Below are 18,021 nucleotides of genomic sequence, written 5' to 3' on the forward strand. Positions count from 1 at the left end.
TGTATCAAATGGATATATATAAATCTAAGAACACACTTCATCAAGGGCCCAGGAAAGCCCGTTTCCGATTCCGTGCTCTTTGACTGGTATACACATCTAGCTTGACACCCACCAAAACAAAGCTCACACCGCCGTCTGAACTCTCTCCAGGGCGCATTAAGATCCGCCATTGGCCGTTCCTGACAACCCAGGAACCGCTGCTTTCAGTTTGTGATCCTGTCGAGCCTTCTACCCGCCTGCGTTTGGCTTGTGGCTCATCCGCCGCCAACCCCGGAAGATGGAAGTTCTCCTGCTGTTCACCGTCAATTGTAAGGTCTGTCTCCTCGACAATCTGAATATGGACTGCATGCTCGGCGCTCTTGACTGGTTTCTGCGAGTCGCCGTTCTTCCTATCAACAATAACCTGAAGAAGACTGGCGACACGCGCCTGTGCGGAATTCAGGAATTTCGGCCGCATCGTGTGCGGGTCGATGATTGTGTTTTCGTCGCCGATTTCAAGGACGAGGTCATGTGACGACTCATCAGCGAAGGGCCGCGAGTATGTCACTGTTACCCCGTCGCTGGCTTCCTTTGGCGTTTCAACTTTGATACCCGAGCGACGGACATCTTCGAGGCGGAGGATGATTTCGGAGCGGCCTCGGATAGGATTGAAGCTTATGATGTGGGGTATGAGCTTTTGTTCGAGACCGCGGAGGTGGAAATAGCGACAGTCGCGGAGCAGTTCGGCTCGTTGGGCTTCGCTTCCGATGTGGAGAGGGTAGCCTCGCAGGAGATGGACGAGCTGAGCGAAGACGTCGCCTGAGCGATTGGGTACGCTTGGGGGCACTATAGCTGGAGGCCGTAGAAGGCCGCGTCTGTCGAGACCGGGGAAGACTTCGGCGGGGGATGCGAAGAAGGCCCCGAAGCCGAGGGAGAAGAAGTTTGGGGAATCGCCGGGTCCTGAGAAGATGTCGCGGGATATTTGGAAATGGCGGTCGCCGATCTGGATGATAATTTGAGACTCAAACAGTTGCGACATCAAACGGGGCACTATGATTGCATTAACTAGATGTCGCGCGGATAACTGAGAGGACCGTACAGCTGTAGAATTGCGAATCGGCAAAGAGTTTCACGAATTCGGCTCCATCTTTGGGATGGCAATGGTATCCTGCCAAACAGTGATGTTAGCATCGAATTCCCATGATAGATACAGTCGTGAGCTGCTGACTTGCCTTGTAAGTGTCGGGCGATCTCGCGGAATGTGGTTGGATCACGATCGATGTATAGAGTGCGAATGTTGTTTCCATCGGGGTTCTGGCTCAATTGGTCTTCGAAGAATCGTGAGAAGTACGAGGGGGCTAAATAAAAATCATCACCATAAGAATGACCGCACGTTATTGGGGGCCAGGTTCAACTAACCGTCGGATGCAATGGATGCGCCTGAAAGTCGGAAGAGTTTCGTGCCAATTTGGATGGAGAAGACCTTCTCGCGTGGGAGATTGCAGTCGGACGGGGGTAGTATTTTTTCCACCTCCATTGAGCCGATCCTAGTGTTCTTGTTGTCCAAGCTCCTTTTTTGTTCAATAGCTTGTAGTTTTATCGGGCAGGACGAGGATGGGCTATCGGCGCAAATCACGGCGTTGGCCCGGAGATGGCGCGATCGGGGTGAGATGGACGGTAGGGAGGTGAGCGCAAGCAGTCAAGTCAATTGAAACAACAAGTGTGAGCGAAAACAGATATCATAAAGTCGTCAACATTAGGCGTTGTGAGCAGGCGATGTCTGGACAGCAGAAGTGAAGCTGAAGCTCAAGCTGCATTTCCAAAAGTCACGGGCTGTCGGAGTTACCCGCGCTAACCCGACCTGGTCACAGCCAGTAAGTTGCAGCTCGTCCATCTCGACCATCTTGTCGAAGGACGGAGCGACTCCAATTGACGCCTTATCCAAAGCAGCTTCTGTTGCTGTCTGGTTTCATGGAAAGCTGCGTTTTCCGATCAGTGGAGCTTCTAGCCTCGAGCGACCCTCAGATCACGGACATCTCCCATTACATCGGATGGCCCCTGTATGAAACTAGTACCGCTTAGGCTTAGTGTAGTGTATGGCTGTGTATAGAAGTCATACACATACCAGGTCTGCGACGATATCTCTAATTAGAGACTAAGTCTTAACTTTAGCTTAGTTCTACCTAATAAGGGGAGCTATTAATCGAAAGTCTATTTTTTTTTTTATATAGTATTTAATGTATTCACCTCCGGGGGAATGGCCGAAAAGGCAGGTATTTGGCCATGGCCGCTCAGCACTACGGTATGGATTAGCTACATCGTCATAACAGGTGGTAGTACTATTATATGTTAAATATACCAATCCAATTACTTTATTTGAGTAGCATTTTAAGTATATTAATCGATTCAACATACCAAATAGCTTTAATATACGGCATATATATTTTTTATGCTTATTTTCTACCTTGGACAAGTCTACTAATGAATTACTAGTTGAGTAGTCTGACACCAGAATACCGCACTAAACTAAATCGAGGGGCCGGCTGCAGCAGTCACCTCCCCGGAGGCCATCTGGTGCCATGGGCAGACATCTCCACATATCAACGAGATTCCACGAGAACAGACCAAGGAGATGCGCGTTTGGGTGACGGTCTGTCCCGAGAGTCAAGCTTCAAACCCCTGGCACAACGAGCCTGGAAGAGGTTTGCAGTTTCACATGGGTCCGATGTGGCTCGGCTGTATGGATTCCAATCCGCTTCCCCGCGTCTCACTCCACTAATTCTTATTAGCGTTTAGGCCAAACCAGTCGATTGACAGTCTGCGACCGCTTTGTGGTGGTTCTGAGCCCAAATGGCCTGACCCTTCACTGCTCGATCGGCGGATATGCCTCGGTTGGTCGGCCTTGTGGTGACCCGAACACCCTCGCGGCCCTTGTGTTTTACGAAATATTGGCTGGAGACTGGACGAAAACCCTCGCCTGGGCGGTCGACTCGTGGTTGCTGGATGGAGCTCTGTCCACGGTTTTCGCAAACTCTGCCCTTTCGGGAACGATCGTTCCTGCCGTGGGTTCCTCCACTCTTATTTGAGCTCTGCAACTGCTCCTTCGAAGACAACCAAGTTACCAACCTGTCGTGACTCTGGGGAAGGTGCTCTCCGCCCTTATTGATCAACTTTGGCATATCAATTTCCGCTCCCCTCTCCTGGATACCTTCTCTCGCATAGCGTCTTCTTTGTCAGAAGAACCCGCCTCTATTCTTCTTCCGACTGTCGTTGAATAATATCCTTATACCGACCTACCTACGTAGTTGGGCTGTTGCCATTGACATTCACAATGGCCGAAGAACTCGTCTCCTTCACCCCTCTGGTTGCTCCTCTTGCCCCTGTACCTACCGACCAGGTATTTTCGGATTTGCAATGGAAAACGCTTTTATCCCTCGCCGATACTGTTATACCGTCTGTGCGTGGCCCTAGAGCGCGCAAATCGCGAGCCACCAAAGTTGTATCTCAAGCGAACTTAGATACGGCTCTTGAAAATCTCAAGGCTACCGTGCCCGGTCCTGATGCGGATACCGTCGCCACAAATTATTTGGAGGAAAACTTGACGTCAATCCCAGAGGCTCGCCAAGCCATACAGCGCCTCTTCTCGGTGTATGTGCACCAAGAGGGGAGGAATGGGCTGAGCATGGTTCTCACTGCTCTCAAGTACGTGCCCTCGTCCATGGCCGCTGTCCGCGCCCCGTAGACGCTTATGCTGATTTTGTAGTACGAAAGCTGGTTCTCTGCTCTTGACGGGGTCGATGACTCCCATTCAAGATCAACCGTTTTATGTTCGGGAACAGATTTTTAAAGGCTGGGCCGACTCGCGACTGCCCCCGGTGCGTGCTGTTTATCGTGCCCTTACTGCGATCTTCAAGAAGACATGGGTTACCTTCAGCCCAGCCCTCTATCCAGCTCTTGGCGCTCCTTTGGTGCCCGTCTATGGATCCCCGCAAGACGGCTTCAAATTCGAATTCTTGCAAATCCCTCCTGGAGAGAAACCTGAATTGATCGAAACCGACGTTCTGATCGTTGGAAGTGGTTGTGGTGGCAGTGTCGCTGCCAAAAATCTCGCAGAGGCTGGCAGGAGGGTTATCGTGGTGGACAAGGGTTATTCATTCTCAAACCGGCACTTCCCAATGAAGCCAAACGAGGGATTCAACAACTTGTTCGAAGCGTCTGGTGCTATTACCAATGATGAGGGTTCGATGGGTGTTCTCGCTGGCTCTACTTGGGGAGGTGGCGGTACCGTGAACTGGTCGGCGTCTCTCCAAACCCAGGGATACGTGCGCCGCGAATGGGCCAACAGAGGTCTTCCGTTCTTCACGTCTCAGGGTTTCCAAAACAGCCTGGATCGCGTCTGTGACCGCATGGGTGTCAGCACCGAGTCGACCAACCATAACAAGGCCAATCGCATGATCCTCGAGGGTTCCCGAAAACTAGGTTACACTGCCAAAGAGGTGCCGCAGAATACTGGCGGAACCACTCACTACTGTGGGCATTGCACACTGGGCTGCCACAGTGGCGGCAAACGGGGTCCTATCGAGACTTACCTAGTCGATGCTGCTAACGCAGGTGCAACATTCATGGAAGGGTTCAACGTGGACAGAGTCCTCTTTTCTAAGAAGAAGTCTGGAAAGATTGCTTCTGGTGCAATTGGTACCTGGGTTTCACGCGATTCCCATTTTGGGACTTCTGGAGTTGGCGCCGTTAAGCGGAAGGTTATCATTAGGGCGAAGAAGGTCGTTATATCGGGGGGTTCGCTGCATAGTCCACTTTTGCTGTTACGGAGTGGCATTAAGAACTCAAATATAGGAAGAAACTTGTATTTGCACCCTGGTGAGTTAACCCTTTTGTTCTTCTTTGGCGGTTCAACACGTGCTTACAATTATCTTTTAGTTGCCATTGCCCATTCGGTTTTTGAGGAAGAGACTCGCCCTTGGGAAGGGGCTTGTTTGACAGCAGCTGTCAACGAATTTGAAGACATCGATGGTCAAGGCCATGGATTCAAGATCGAGGCTGTTTCGATGCTTCCGGCGGCCATTCTCCCTATTTTCTCCTGGCGCGATGGACTTGACTATAAACTCCAGGTGGCCAAATTATCTCACGCAGCCGGCCTTATCACCCTCGTCAGAGATAGAGACCCCGGACGGGTGTACCCAGATCCCACCGATGGACGAGTTCGAGTTGACTACAGTGTCTCGGCCTTTGATCGCCACCATATGATTGAGGCCCTAATTGCTAGCGCGAAGATTTCGTACATTTCCGGAGCGAAAGAAATTCACACCTCCTACCGTGACATGCCGCCATTCATTCGACCAGCCGACGATGCGGGTGACTCGCCTGACGGAATCAACCACCCAGCGCTTCAGGCGTGGATCGAGGAGCTTCGACGCAGGGCACCAAAGACATCGGATAAGGTCATGTGGGCGAGCGCTCACCAGATGGGAAGTTGCCGGATGGGCACATCCCCTCGCACCAGTGTTGTGGACCCCGAAGGCGAAGTCTGGGGAACGAAGGGGCTGTATGTGGTTGATGCGTCGATCTTCCCGAGTGCCAGCGGTGTTAATCCCATGATCACCAATATGGGAATCGCGGATCACATCAGTAGCAATATTTCCAGGACGATGGACTTGCGGAGTGCCCGCCTGTGAGGGCCCAAATTTGGTTTACGTGTTGTATGACTGACGATTGAGGGCACTGGACTGTCCGAGATATCCTACTGTAATACCTGTACTTATTTTTTATGACTATCATTAAAAACCCTTCTGCAGTGGTTTGGAATCGTAAACGTGCTGGCACTGAAGAAATGTAACTCACTTGGTCACCACCGAACCGGATATTGCATTGCATACCTAACTTCACACGAGCATTTGGATGTTGCGTTGCCTGTCCCGGGTGGCCTTAATATAGTGACAGCGGCAGTTGTGATTAGTGATCACTCCGAGCCGACAGCCGAACGAGGTGAACTGGAGCTCCCCCGACTGCTGCATTTCTTCATCATCCCGAGTCTACATTGATAATCTTTAATGAAGAACGTGTATTCGACCCACTATGGAAATGAACCCTGAGCGAAAGCAGTCTCCAGTCGACACCGCAGGGGCACCTACCAGGGCACCCCGGCTGCGGAGACCCAGTCGGCCCAATCAGGAAGATGGTTCGAACGAGGTTCGTAGCATACATTATGGGTCATTATAGGCTGGGGCCTATCTGACGAAGCCTAGCGACGTCGGACACAAATCCGTATGGCCCAGCGGGCGTATCGAGCCCGGAACCAGGCCAATATGACAGCGCTCACCCGGCGCGTTGCCCAGCTAGAGACGGCGCTGGAGAGGATGAGCCAGGCTGTTGTCTCGTTCAGTGATGATTTGGTTCAGTCAGACGCACTGGTCGTATATCCGAATCTTACAGATCGTCTTCGGGACACTGTCGAGACGTGCCTCTCCGTGGCGAACTATGGCGAAGAGGCCAACCACCCAGCACAGAGCAGAGAGTCTACCGGATATTCCATGGAGGTTCCTCCTTCACTCCATCCCAGTCTGTCAAGCAATACAGAGGACTTTCTTGCGACGTACCGCTCTGGCCAGATCTACGCATCCGGGACAGACGCTGGCCGCAGCATAGACGTACCACAATTCATAGAGCACCTCCGAATATCTTGCCTCCACCGCGGCCTCGTCTTACTAAACAACCCTTCTGTCTCCATGGACAGTTTGAAACGACCTTTCCGACTGCTTCTACCACTCGTACCTAGGGAGACAATCGCCGCATTTTTCAACGCCCGTCTCCATGCGCGGCTCAACCGTACACAGCCGGAACAGTTCAGCGAAATCCCCTTCTTCTATTTGGGAGGTGCTGGTACGCATTACCTAGAGCCTTTTTCAGCAGGTGAAAGCCGAGAACCTGCGATGGGGAGTGCATATTCATCAGCACTTGCTGAGGTCCCTGCTGAGCTAGATGGGGAGTGGTTTGACGTGCATGACTTGAAGAGATACTTGCAAGGGAAAGAGGTCAATCTGACGATATCTCCGGCTGGAACTGAGATACGTCCGTTGCCTCGGAGGGCAATTAATGTGTTCGATTTCACGGCCGGTGAGACCGGCCTCATTTCCCCACGAAGACGGAAAAAGCCTTCTCTGACCTCTCTAGCTTTACTTGACAGGTGCATATGTCTAGGCCACAGTCCTGGATTTCGACGAAGAGATGTAGAAAGGGCCGTTAACTCAATACCTCAGGGCTAGACGGCTTATTTGGTTTAATTAATGAGACAGCCTTTGATACCATGCTGGCTATACCCATGCACGTTTGTCGAGAATTACTGAATGTACTTGGTACTGGGTGCCCTGGCAACCGTCTTTGATACAGATTCCAGGAAGGAGCGATGTAGGCTTCTGTATTATGAGGGAAAGAGCGACAGACTCCAGTGCACCTGCCTTATGCAGCAGGACACGCATTACACCTCGAGGAAACTGCGATGGACAATTGGGAGCTACACAATAGGAAGGTGCAGGTTAACTATATTCCAATACAAAGACGTCCGTTTCAAGGACTACCGACCAGGTCCTGCCTGGAAGCGATCAAATATATATCGAATATGCTACTCCTGCTCCCCATATTGGTACACCAGAGAGGCTTCTTCAGTGTCAGACCCCTTAGCAGCAACAGCCTTGCAAGTCAGAAATAGCCCATCTCCAATACTTTCCACAGCCCAGATCTAGAAAGATCATATCAGCCATGTTATATTCCGATGTGTATCAGTAGAAGCTCACCTGCTCAGCCGTCCACCCTCCATCAGGACACCGAATAAAGTCCTGCACAAATGCCTTCTCATGCGAATCTCCCCCTCCATCCTCAGGAGGAACTGAAACAGCAGTACCAAGGTAGGCCTCGATTTCCCCCCTCTTACCAGCTGCTGTCGTCTGGATATCGAGAATTGGCCTCACTCGGCCACCCGCATCACGGACGCCTCTCACAAAGCGACTGCGAACAATAATAGCAGCGCCCGATACTGCGTCAACCTGCTTGTGCTCCGTCCAGTCCAATGTCGTGGTCTGCTCAACCCCAGGGAAGATACCACGGAGGCCTTGCTGTAACATGAGTCGTGTAATTGGTTCGCCGCCACCCTGTGGACCGGTAGTCTGTTTGATTTTGAGGGTTATGGTTCCCGATGTCACGGCTTTGCGTCTTATCCAGCCGACTCCTTGCTATGCGTGGTCAGCTTAGACTTGGTGAATGATCTAGAGAGTGTTTCTACCAGTTTAAGCGCCGCGTCCATGTTTTTTGTCTTGGACTTGTCCTGCCTCGTATTAGACATGTAGCACCAACATACCCGGATACGGGACTTACCACTACCCAGTCCCCTGTTAGGTTCTGGATGCTGAGATCAGTTTGTGCGACCATTGTGATTAATTTTGAGTATAGAGTATAGATAATTGTTGACTCTGGCCGACGTTATGCGACATGCGCGGTATTTATGTTTATACTCCTGATCGGCCGGCACATGGACAGCCTACCGAGGCCCTCAAGCTCTTGAAACGACAGCGGTCGCTGCCGAATTTTCGAGTCCGAGACGTTTCTGATCTGCTATACGGTGGGTGTTTCATGCACTATTATGAAGTACTGTGACATTTGCCGTTTGACATTTGCTGTTTTGTATTGGCAGTTTCATTGGCGTGGCTTAATCTTGTACCGGACTGCATGAAACTGAAGGCTGAATCTGAATTAAATTGGAGTTATAGGTATAGTATATTTTCTGGCTATTAATTGATGTATATACTTTACAGACAGGTCGCGTCTGTACAAGGTGTTCTAATACATATTGTATAGATCACCACTTCGGTATCGTCGCCGAAAAGCCTGGCTCAAACTTCCTCATATAAGTCGTATCATCTCTCTTCCGAATCCCACAGTCCAGATACTGTTTATGCAAACGAGCCAGCCTCTCCCGATCAAGTTCAACCCCCAGCCCAGGCGCCGTTGGCACAACAACGCCCCCATCCACCCACCTCAACGCCCCATCAACAACAACATCCTCATCGCGCCTCTTCCACGGCCAATGCGTATCACACGCATAATCCAAATTCGGCGTCGCAGACGCCAAATGCGTCATCGCCGCCAACGAAATCCCCAAATGGCTGTTGCTGTGCATGGACAGCCGCATCCCCCACGTCGCACAGATCCCCGCCAGCGTCTGGGACCTGCGCAGGCCGCCCCAGAAATGGTGATCCGAGAGCACGACCTGGACGGCATCCTGCGCGATCGAAGGCGGGAGATGGGCGAATGCCACGACGGCCATATTGGTAGCGAGGGGCATGGACGCCTCAGCCGCGACGGCGGCCATGCCCTCGATCTCGGGCGCCGGGTCTTCCAGGTACTCGACTATGCCAGCTAACTCCTGCGCAACCCATTTCGAGGTCTCGACTGTCCAGGCGGCGTTTGGGTCGAGGCGGAGCGGGAGGGAGGGGAATGCGGCGTGGAGGGCTTTGATGGCGGCGACTTCTTGCGCGGGTGCGAAGACGCCGCCCTTGAGTTTTATTGCGCGGAAGCCGTACTCGGATATGATTTTGCGGGCTTGCGCGACGAGACCTTCGGGGGTTAGGGCTGCGCCGTATTCGTCGTCGGGGTGGCCGGGGTGGCCGGCCCATTTGTAGAAGAGGTAGGCGGAGTATTGCACGTTATTGCGGACGCGGCCGCCTAGGAGCTCGGAGACGGGGATGCCGGCTAGTTTGCCTTGGATGTCGAGGCAGGCGACCTCGAAGGGGGAGAAGACTTTATCGGCGACGGAGGCTGTGGTGACCATGCCGGCCATACCGTCGCCGCCGCTTGTGGCGGTTGCGTCGAGGCTGTTGGTGCATATTTGGTAGATGGCGTTTGTGTTGTAGACTGAGAGCGACGAGGCCTTGATTTGGTCTGCGGCTTTCTGGAGGCGCTCGAGGTGTGCAGAGTCGCCGTAGGACTCGCCTAGCCCGTAGGTGCTGTCTGTGATGACTTCGATTATGCTCCTTAGGGCGAATGGCTCGTGCACGCCGACGCTGTTTAGCAGCGGCATGTCGTGAAATGCCACCGGGGTGATGACTATGTCTTTGATAGTGTCCGCCATTGTGGGCGTTAATTGGATGTTGATTGGCTGTTGATTGGGCTGGTTGATCTCCAGATCGAGGCAGTCGGAAAAGAGTCGGCAGTGTATATAACCTCTTCATCCGGAGAAGATTCCGACACTCCAGCTCGGTACTATGGATAAAGGCCGGTTGTTGCGGGGAAGCTGGGGACATGACTCGGATAAGACTCCACGCCAGCGTTTTCCGAGCGATCACCAGCGGCGGAGGCAGTATCCGTGTCTTGCAGGGAGGTGGTTGGCTGCTTATCCGCATACCCCCCTGCACAGCCCGCGGTCACGCACTGGGGAACAAACCCCGGTCTTGGAGGTCAGACCGCAAATCTGGGGAAAGCTGTATCATACGGTGCAAGCGATCAGCATTTCCGACGGCCGGGGGTATATATCCTGTGTCCCAGCAGGGTATGAATGGTGACCCCCTCCTGCAGCCAAGTTCTTTTCCCTCCGAGCTACAGACACAGCATTGCTTGACTGAAAATGGCGAACAGGGACTCGGTTGGAAAAGGTGATGTCGAGAAGGGGGTTGATGAGAAGGCTGCTCATATCGAAAGCCCCATTACAGAGATTGGCACCTTTCGTGTCGTGGGCTTGAGTCCTGAAGATGCGGAATTTTATAGGAACTATCCAGAGGAGAAGCGGAAGAAGGTCTTCAGCAAAGTGAGCTTTCTCAACATTGGCAATGGCTATACCAGCTAACATCCCCAGGTCGACGCCCGACTAGTCCCCATGCTGGCCTTGCTGTATCTATGCAGCCACATCGACCGTGCCAACATCGGCAACGCAAAGATTGAAGGCATGATTGACGACCTAGGAATGACAGGCGTGCAGTACAACACGGTGCTCTCCATCTTCTTCATCCCCTATGTCCTCTTCGAAGTGCCCAGCAACGTCCTGCTCAAGAAGTTCAAGCGCCCATCAACCTACCTGGGCATTCTCGTTGTCTCATGGGGCATCATCATGACCTGCACCGGCCTGGTCAACAACTACGGCAGTCTGATGGTTGTGCGTGTTCTTCTGGGTATTTTCGAAGCTGGGTTCTTCCCTGGCGCCATCTACCTCTGTTCCTACTGGTACATGCCCAAAGACCTCGCCCTGCGGATCTCGTACTTCTACTGCGCCAGCGCCCTCTCAGGCGCCTTTTCAGGCCTGCTCGCTGCAGCAATTGCCGAGATGGACGGCGTCGGTGGCTATGAGGGTTGGCGATGGATTTTCATCCTCGAAGGTCTAGCCACAGTCGTCCTAGGCATTGCCTGCTTCTTCCTCCTCATCGACACCCCGGCCCTCTCCACACGGTGGCTTGAGCCAGACGAGATCCAGTACCTGGAGTTGTCGATGTTCATCAAGCAGGGTGGACGCACCGAGAACGACACTGGCTTCAAATGGCGAGACCTGATGATGGTCCTTACGAACTGGCGCGTCTACATGCAGGCCTGGTTCCTGTTTGCCCAGTCGGCTCTTTCATACGGTACTCCCCCCGAACCAAACAATTCCCATAAGCTTCATAGCTGGTGCTAATAAATCCTAGGAACTAAATTCACTCTCCCCACGATCACAAAGTCCATGGGCTTCAGCGACACAAACGCCCAACTCACATCTGCACCGCCCTACGTCGCCGCCGCAATCTCCGCCATTGTCTTCGCCCGCCTCTCAGACCACTTCTACTGGCGAATGCCGTTCGTCGTTATCCCCATGTTAATTGTGATAGTCGCCTACTCAATCATTATCTCGCTAAAGGGCGAGCTGCAAGCCAACATGGGGGTCGCGTATATCGCCGTCGTCCTCGCCGTAATCGGCATCTACCCGATCCAAGCAGCCGCTGCGTCCTGGAACGCGAATAACATTGCCCCTGCATCGCGGAGGGCTATTGGCATTGCGCTCATGAACTGCGTGGGTAATATTGGTGGCATTCTGGGCAGTTTCATGTATCTTGAGTCTGAGAGCCCGAAGTATTATACGGGCTTTGGGATTAGTATTGCGCTGGGAGGCACGGGGATTATTGTTGCGGTGCTGTTGGAGTGGAGCTATAAGATTGCGAATAAGAGGAAGGCGGCGCTGGAGGGTGAGGCGAGGGTTAGGTATACGGAGGAGGAGCTCTTTGATCTGGGTGATCGGTCGCCGTTGTTTAAGCATGTTTTGTAGGTGATTGTTATGAAGGATGGGTGGAGGAATATGGCAGATTGGCGATATGGTAGTGACTGAATACAATGGATTTAATGATGTTATGAATTGAATTATGGTCAGGATATATTATGTACCGACTAAGAGTAGGTATTGTTGGGTGTTACTCTGGGAAGGACTAAGTTAGGGCAGGTTTGATATCTGTATAGGCTTGATTTCTGTATAGGGCTGCTCTACAACACTCTAACTATAAACCGATTGAAATAGCAATATCTACAGTCTACAAACCGTCCTCAACACTCGCCAACCCCGCCGTCAGCTCCAACACTGCAATCTTCCCCTTATCATCCAACTCCGTATACGGCCTCCGAGGCTTCAACTTACCCAGCGCCCCCTGAATCCCAGCCTTCTTCGCCGTCGTAATCGCCGCCGCATACTTGACACTCGCAATGCCAGCTTTACACGGCTGCTCCGCCAGCGCTGCCTTCCTATGCAACTCCATCGCCTCCTCGACCTTCCCGCCCCGATAAAGCTCATAAATCCTTACAATGGTCTTGGGAAACACATTCGCAAATCCGGCAATCGTGCCCACCGCACCAGCAGCAAGCCCACCAACAAGAAAGTCACTCTGCCCTGCAAACGCACCAAAAGAATCCGCGGGAAATTCCGCAGATAACCGGACAATCTTAGCCACAGATCCACAGGTTAACTTGACGCCGACAATCTTCCCCGGAAATTTCTTCGCCAGGGCCGCAATGGTTGCAGAATCAAGATCAATCCCGTTACAGACAGCCGGGAAATTATATATCACAATCGGCAAGACACTTTCCCTGGCTATATCCTCAAAAAACCCCCTCACCACATCCGGCGTCGTCTGTTTTCCGAAATACGCAGGCGGCAGGAGAAGCGCGTAGTCGGCGCCTGCATCTGCAGCGTCGGATATAAATTCAAGGACCTGCTTCGTGCCGTGCCCTGAGACGCCTGCCATGATGGGGAAGGAGTCGCCGACGCTCTGGCGCGCGGTGGTGAGGAGGGTCTTGCGCTCTTCGCGGGTGAGGAGGAATGTCTCGCTGTTTGTGCCGAGGACGACCAGCCCGGCCAGACCGGTTTGGGAGAGGTAGCTGTAGTATTGCGATTGGGAGGGGAGGTCGAGGGTGTCGGTTGTGTGGTCGAAGAAGGTGATTGTTGGGGCCCAGACGCCGCTGGGGGGGACTTTGGGTTGGGGCATTTTGTTTGTTTGTAAGACAAATGATAGCTTGGATAGTGCAATTTCTTTTTTTCTTTTTACTTGGGTAGAGGGGATACGTTCTATATGTGACATACTGAGTGCCTAGATGGGAGTCTACCTGGATATCCGTTGTCACGCGAAGAGGCCCACTGATTGCGACGGACTATGGCCGAGGCTTCTAACATAGATTTGGAGACCTGTTGTATGAAGATTCCGCGGAATTAGGAGAACACTGTCTGGCAGAGCGGAGCATCTCAGCGGAGCGGATATGGAAGTCGACGGATAACCAACTTGCATTTCCGTCGGCTTGGATGGGCGTGGTGGATAATCATGGCCATGTTGGGGAAGGCCGAAATAGGTGGTTGGAATATGAAGGCAATTCAACGAGTTATTCGTCATTCCAGACTATGACACATATAAAACTTGATTGCGATGGGTAGAATTATGTTGGAGATAGCTGGCTAGCCACCAGCCTTGCAAGGTCTTTTGGTGTAGAGGTCCGTCTCATCAAATTATACTACGACGAAGAGTCTTTCGAATGCGTTCAACATTACTCTATTATTTGCAGTATTTAAAAATGCAGATTTATAAATGTAGTCAACCCCTCCGATGCATGATCGTAGCACTGGCCTGGTGGTTAGGGAACAGCAGAGTGTCCGCAACAACCACATTCTCCCTCCTCCCAGCAGTAAACACAATAACCTCTGCAATATCATCCGGCGTCAATGGCTCGCAGCCGCTACAAACAGTTAGCTTCTTAACATGTAGACAATTAAACAGTTAGGGAACTCACGCATAAACAGCATCCGCCTTACTCTTATCCCCAGAGAACCTGACAACCGAGAACTCAGTCTCCACCTGTCCAGGATCAATCGTGATAACCCTGACTCGCTTCGATATCAGCTCCTTGCGCAGCGCCTCTGTGAAGGATCGTACGGCAGCCTTGGTGGCACAGTATATCCCGCCGCCAGGGTACGGCTCTCGTCCGGCAATGGAGCCGATGTTGATGATATCTCCAGAGCCCTCGCCGTTGTTGCGCTTTAGCATACTGGGTAGGATCGCTTGGGTTATGTTGATCAGGCCCGTTACGTTTGTCGCGAACATGACGTTGATGTCTTCCTCTGCGATTTCGGGGGCTTTGGCTACGCCTTTGACGAGGCCGCTGTTGAGGTTAGCTGGGGAGTTTCGTACATCCAGAGTACGAGAGACGCACGCATTGTTAACCAGGACATCGACTTCTTTGAATTCAGCAGGGAGGCTGTTCACTAGTCCTCGCACTTCCTCTGGGTTGCTGACATCGAGCTGTACTGGATGGACCTTGACTCCGGGGAATTCCTTTGTAATACTGGTCGCGAGCTCCTGCAGACGGTCGATTCGGCGTGCTGTAAGGATCAATCTGAGATTCTGGGGGGAGGTACGTGCGAATTCGAGAGCTGTGGAGCGTCCAATGCCGGAGGAAGCGCCGGTGATGAGAACGGTCTTGCCTTCGAGGCGTTTCGATACGGACGCCATGATGAATTGGAGATATGTCTTTAGCAAGAGCTGTCTTTTACCTCTCAATGAGATGTTGGGTTGATATAGTTGCTACCTGCCTTCGTTCAATCATTGAAGCTTCACTTCTATCCCGTCATCTTTTCCGTCCACTGACGGATGAGTGTAGATCTCAACGGGCCATCTCCGGGGTCTGGCAGAAGGAGCACTAGCACGGACAGCACGTTGGGGAAGATGCCGTCTCACTGGAGGAACTCTTCGAGCGAAGGATTGTTGCTAGTCATGGATCAGACGATGACGGAAAAGCACCACCCCCCAAGACTGCCTTCCCCGCATTTCGGATGCTTTTCCGTCAGCCATTTCCGCATATATTCACTGCTCTTCCGTCCCTCCACCCGCCATGCTGTCACCGCGACGCGATTTGCCAAGAAACCGGACTGCCAAGTATGACACAGCATCAATCATTGCGGAAGCGGAAAAGCAACGGCGAACGAGTGAGGGTTACCAGGGCTTGTGATCGGTGCAAACGGTACGCCCTTCTTGATAGTTACACGATAGTATACTAAGGCGAGCAGGAGGAAAATCAAATGCAACAACTCCCAGCCCTGCCAGTTTTGTATTCGCGCAAAAGCTCGCTGTACTTTCGATTCTTCGTACGCCAGAGGCAGGAAGTTCCTTATTCCCGGCTATGGCGATGAACATGGCAGCCCTACCAGACAGGGCTATTCAGCCATTCTACCCAGCCCAGTAACATCCCGGGAGAGTGTGCATTCAGTACAAGGCCATGACCAGGTTCCTATAGCCTCGTCGCGCAACTCACCAGAGCCGTCCCAGACTGACCTGCAGGGCCACTATATCGGGCCTGCATCTGGGGTCTCGTTCCTGCTTAGGGTTCAGAAGCGGCTGCACCAGGCAATCTCCTTTGCCCAGCCCAGCAGCATCTTTACATTTGGCGATGCTCCTCTGCATCTCCCTGAATTTGACCCTTCATTCTGTATGATGCTGCCGAGGGACGATGCACAGCGCCTGATAGAGCGGTATTTCGACTTTGCCATGCCGACGTACCGGTTCCTCCATAGACCGACTATCCAGGAATGGTTCAATGAGTTCTATGATACGTTAGGCGTCATGCGCGATGCCCACAGCGCCCCAGCCAAGGTCGCTCTGCTCTTCATGGTCTTTTCCCTGGCGAGGGTATACATGCCAGACAACGACAGGCCGGGTCCACCAGATCTGAGGTTCGTCTTCTCCATCTCCAACAACTGAATGCTAACAAGCCAGTGCCCGGTACTATCTCGCAGCCGAGCACCAGCTATCGAAAGAAAAAGGCTCTATCCGGTTAACAAGCGTCCAAGCACGCCTCACACAATGCTACTACCTTCTCACGCAGTCCCGAATCAACCACTGCTGGAGCCTCTTCGGCACAGTCTCGCATCTCGCCCTCGCCATCGGCCTGAACAGGAACCGTCGCCCAGACCCAACCACCGGCCTCAGCCAGATCGAAGCTGAATGCCGCCGGCGCACATTCTGGTGCGCATATACACTGGACGCATACCTCAGCGCAGCCCTGGGCCGTCCGCGGTCCTTCCACGATGACGACGTTGACACCGAACTCCCCGCCTGCGTCGACGACGACCAGATCGCCACTGCGCAAAACAGCACCGTAACCCTAACTCCCCCCCGAAACCACACGCTCACAACCATGCTCGCCCCGCTGGCACACATGAAAATCGCCCAGATCATCAGCCGCGTCCTGCGCGATCTGTATTCCATAAAACCAGTCTCCGACGCCCGTCGCGCCGCAGCCGTAGCCTCCATCTCAAGGGACCTGAGTGCCTGGCGCACAGAGCTAACCTGGTTCCTAGACGCCGATGTGCTCAGTGCATCACTGATCATGCCGATTTTCCAGCGCCAGCGGAATGTCCTGAATCTGACGTACTGGCATTCGGTTATTCTTACGCATCGCCCGTTTGTGTTGAGTAATTTTGCGCGGTTGGCGCAGGGCCGTGCTGGTGCTGGTGCTGGTTTGGATTCGAACTCGCAGACGGAAGAGAGTACGACGCAGTGTCTCCATGCTGCTATGAAGACGGTTGCTATCATTGACGAGATTACGCAGAATCGGCAGCTGTTTCGGGCGCTTTGGGTTTGTCTATTCCCCTCAGCCTCTACTTCCCTATACCCCCTCTCTCTCTGTGTGTAGCAAAACTGACAGTTTGTGCCAGATAACATCCTACTTCGCCTTCAACGCGACAACAATGCTCTACATCTACGTAATCCAGAACCGCGCTTATCCGGCACACGTCTACAGCGCGTACTTCGCCGCCGCGACGCGCTGCCAAAGCCATCTTTCGGCGATTGCAGAGAAGGGATCACTCTCCGAACGGTATTGTCTTGTGCTTGAGGAGTTGAGGGTTGAGGCTACAAGGCAGACTACTCCTGATGAAACTGCCACTCCTGCTGCGGCTGCCAGTCAGTTCCAACCAACAGATGATAACGGCGTTGCCAATGCGGACCAATATCAAGCTACTGGCCCGGTTCTGTCGCTGCAGCAAGGACAAGGACAAGGACAAGATGAGAGTCCGCATACCATCGGGACTGGCTATACGGATTCCCTCGATGATCCCGGGAATGGAAATGGAAATGGAAATGGAAATGATGGGAGTGGGATGGACTTTGGCACAGACGCCGATGCCAATGCGATGGCCGGGTTAGGGCTTTCGGTATCGGATTGTTCGGGCTGGGGACAGTTTACGTCGATGGTTTCGTGTGGCCTGGGGAATATGGATTTGTTTTGGGGGGATGAGATGAGGTTTTAAGGCTGCTCCTACTAAGTAGGATGGATAATGGTGATTGAGGGTGGAGTGTATAGTTTATTAGATCTGGCGTTGACAGGTTTATTCATTAAGTGCATATAACATAGGCATAGGCATAGGCATGGGTATATAATGATTCAGAATTGAAGCAAACAAGCAAAAAGAGAAACGCTTCCGCTGTAAATTGAACAGAGTGCGTTGTATATCAAATACCGTCCAATCCATATCTCGTCCATCAATAT

The 18,021-nt window shown here is 52.6% G+C and overlaps 10 protein-coding genes across 10 annotated transcripts; 5 read left to right on the forward strand and 5 right to left on the reverse strand.

The window, feature by feature from the left end:
* Positions 1-40: 40 nt before the first annotated feature.
* Positions 41-1,516, reverse strand: APUU_11403A (uncharacterized protein; the record flags this gene model as incomplete). Its single annotated transcript, XM_041697490.1, has 4 exons — positions 41-1,029; positions 1,079-1,147; positions 1,212-1,337; positions 1,399-1,516. The coding sequence occupies 4 exons, from the start codon at positions 1,514-1,516 to the stop codon at positions 41-43; spliced, it is 1,302 nt and encodes a 433-aa protein (XP_041550769.1).
* A 1,188-nt stretch (positions 1,517-2,704) lies between these two features.
* On the forward strand, positions 2,705-3,065 carry APUU_11404S (uncharacterized protein; the record flags this gene model as incomplete). The annotated part of the gene is made up of 2 exons (XM_041697491.1): positions 2,705-2,717; positions 2,776-3,065. 2 exons carry the CDS (start codon positions 2,705-2,707, stop codon positions 3,063-3,065), a joined length of 303 nt encoding a protein of 100 aa, XP_041550770.1.
* Positions 3,066-3,310: 245 nt separating this feature from the next.
* Positions 3,311-5,669, forward strand: APUU_11405S (uncharacterized protein; the record flags this gene model as incomplete). Its single annotated transcript, XM_041697492.1, has 3 exons — positions 3,311-3,681; positions 3,743-4,854; positions 4,915-5,669. The coding sequence occupies 3 exons, from the start codon at positions 3,311-3,313 to the stop codon at positions 5,667-5,669; spliced, it is 2,238 nt and encodes a 745-aa protein (XP_041550771.1).
* Positions 5,670-6,069: 400 nt separating this feature from the next.
* APUU_11406S (bZIP transcription factor) lies at positions 6,070-7,256 on the forward strand (the record flags this gene model as incomplete). The annotated part of the gene is made up of 2 exons (XM_041697493.1): positions 6,070-6,183; positions 6,240-7,256. The coding sequence occupies 2 exons, from the start codon at positions 6,070-6,072 to the stop codon at positions 7,254-7,256; spliced, it is 1,131 nt and encodes a 376-aa protein (XP_041550772.1).
* A 356-nt stretch (positions 7,257-7,612) lies between these two features.
* Positions 7,613-8,415, reverse strand: APUU_11407A (uncharacterized protein; the record flags this gene model as incomplete). Its single annotated transcript, XM_041697494.1, has 4 exons — positions 7,613-7,729; positions 7,785-8,219; positions 8,270-8,311; positions 8,362-8,415. 4 exons carry the CDS (start codon positions 8,413-8,415, stop codon positions 7,613-7,615), a joined length of 648 nt encoding a protein of 215 aa, XP_041550773.1.
* Positions 8,416-8,842: 427 nt separating this feature from the next.
* On the reverse strand, positions 8,843-10,114 carry APUU_11408A (glucarate dehydratase family protein; the record flags this gene model as incomplete). Its single annotated transcript, XM_041697495.1, has 1 exon — positions 8,843-10,114. The coding sequence occupies one exon, from the start codon at positions 10,112-10,114 to the stop codon at positions 8,843-8,845; it is 1,272 nt and encodes a 423-aa protein (XP_041550774.1).
* A 492-nt stretch (positions 10,115-10,606) lies between these two features.
* APUU_11409S (uncharacterized protein) lies at positions 10,607-12,268 on the forward strand (the record flags this gene model as incomplete). Its single annotated transcript, XM_041697496.1, has 3 exons — positions 10,607-10,786; positions 10,835-11,594; positions 11,655-12,268. The coding sequence occupies 3 exons, from the start codon at positions 10,607-10,609 to the stop codon at positions 12,266-12,268; spliced, it is 1,554 nt and encodes a 517-aa protein (XP_041550775.1).
* A 259-nt stretch (positions 12,269-12,527) lies between these two features.
* Positions 12,528-13,475, reverse strand: APUU_11410A (dihydrodipicolinate synthase family protein; the record flags this gene model as incomplete). The annotated part of the gene is made up of 1 exon (XM_041697498.1): positions 12,528-13,475. The coding sequence occupies one exon, from the start codon at positions 13,473-13,475 to the stop codon at positions 12,528-12,530; it is 948 nt and encodes a 315-aa protein (XP_041550776.1).
* Positions 13,476-14,072: 597 nt separating this feature from the next.
* APUU_11411A (SDR family oxidoreductase) lies at positions 14,073-14,987 on the reverse strand (the record flags this gene model as incomplete). The annotated part of the gene is made up of 3 exons (XM_041697499.1): positions 14,073-14,214; positions 14,269-14,637; positions 14,689-14,987. 3 exons carry the CDS (start codon positions 14,985-14,987, stop codon positions 14,073-14,075), a joined length of 810 nt encoding a protein of 269 aa, XP_041550777.1.
* Positions 14,988-15,412: 425 nt separating this feature from the next.
* Positions 15,413-17,782, forward strand: APUU_11412S (Zn(II)2Cys6 transcription factor; the record flags this gene model as incomplete). Its single annotated transcript, XM_041697500.1, has 4 exons — positions 15,413-15,495; positions 15,542-16,204; positions 16,248-17,109; positions 17,189-17,782. 4 exons carry the CDS (start codon positions 15,413-15,415, stop codon positions 17,780-17,782), a joined length of 2,202 nt encoding a protein of 733 aa, XP_041550778.1.
* Positions 17,783-18,021: the final 239 nt, after the last annotated feature.

This window comes from Aspergillus puulaauensis, chromosome 1 (assembly GCF_016861865.1).
Source record: "Aspergillus puulaauensis MK2 DNA, chromosome 1, nearly complete sequence".
NCBI lineage: Eukaryota > Fungi > Ascomycota > Eurotiomycetes > Eurotiales > Aspergillaceae > Aspergillus > Aspergillus puulaauensis.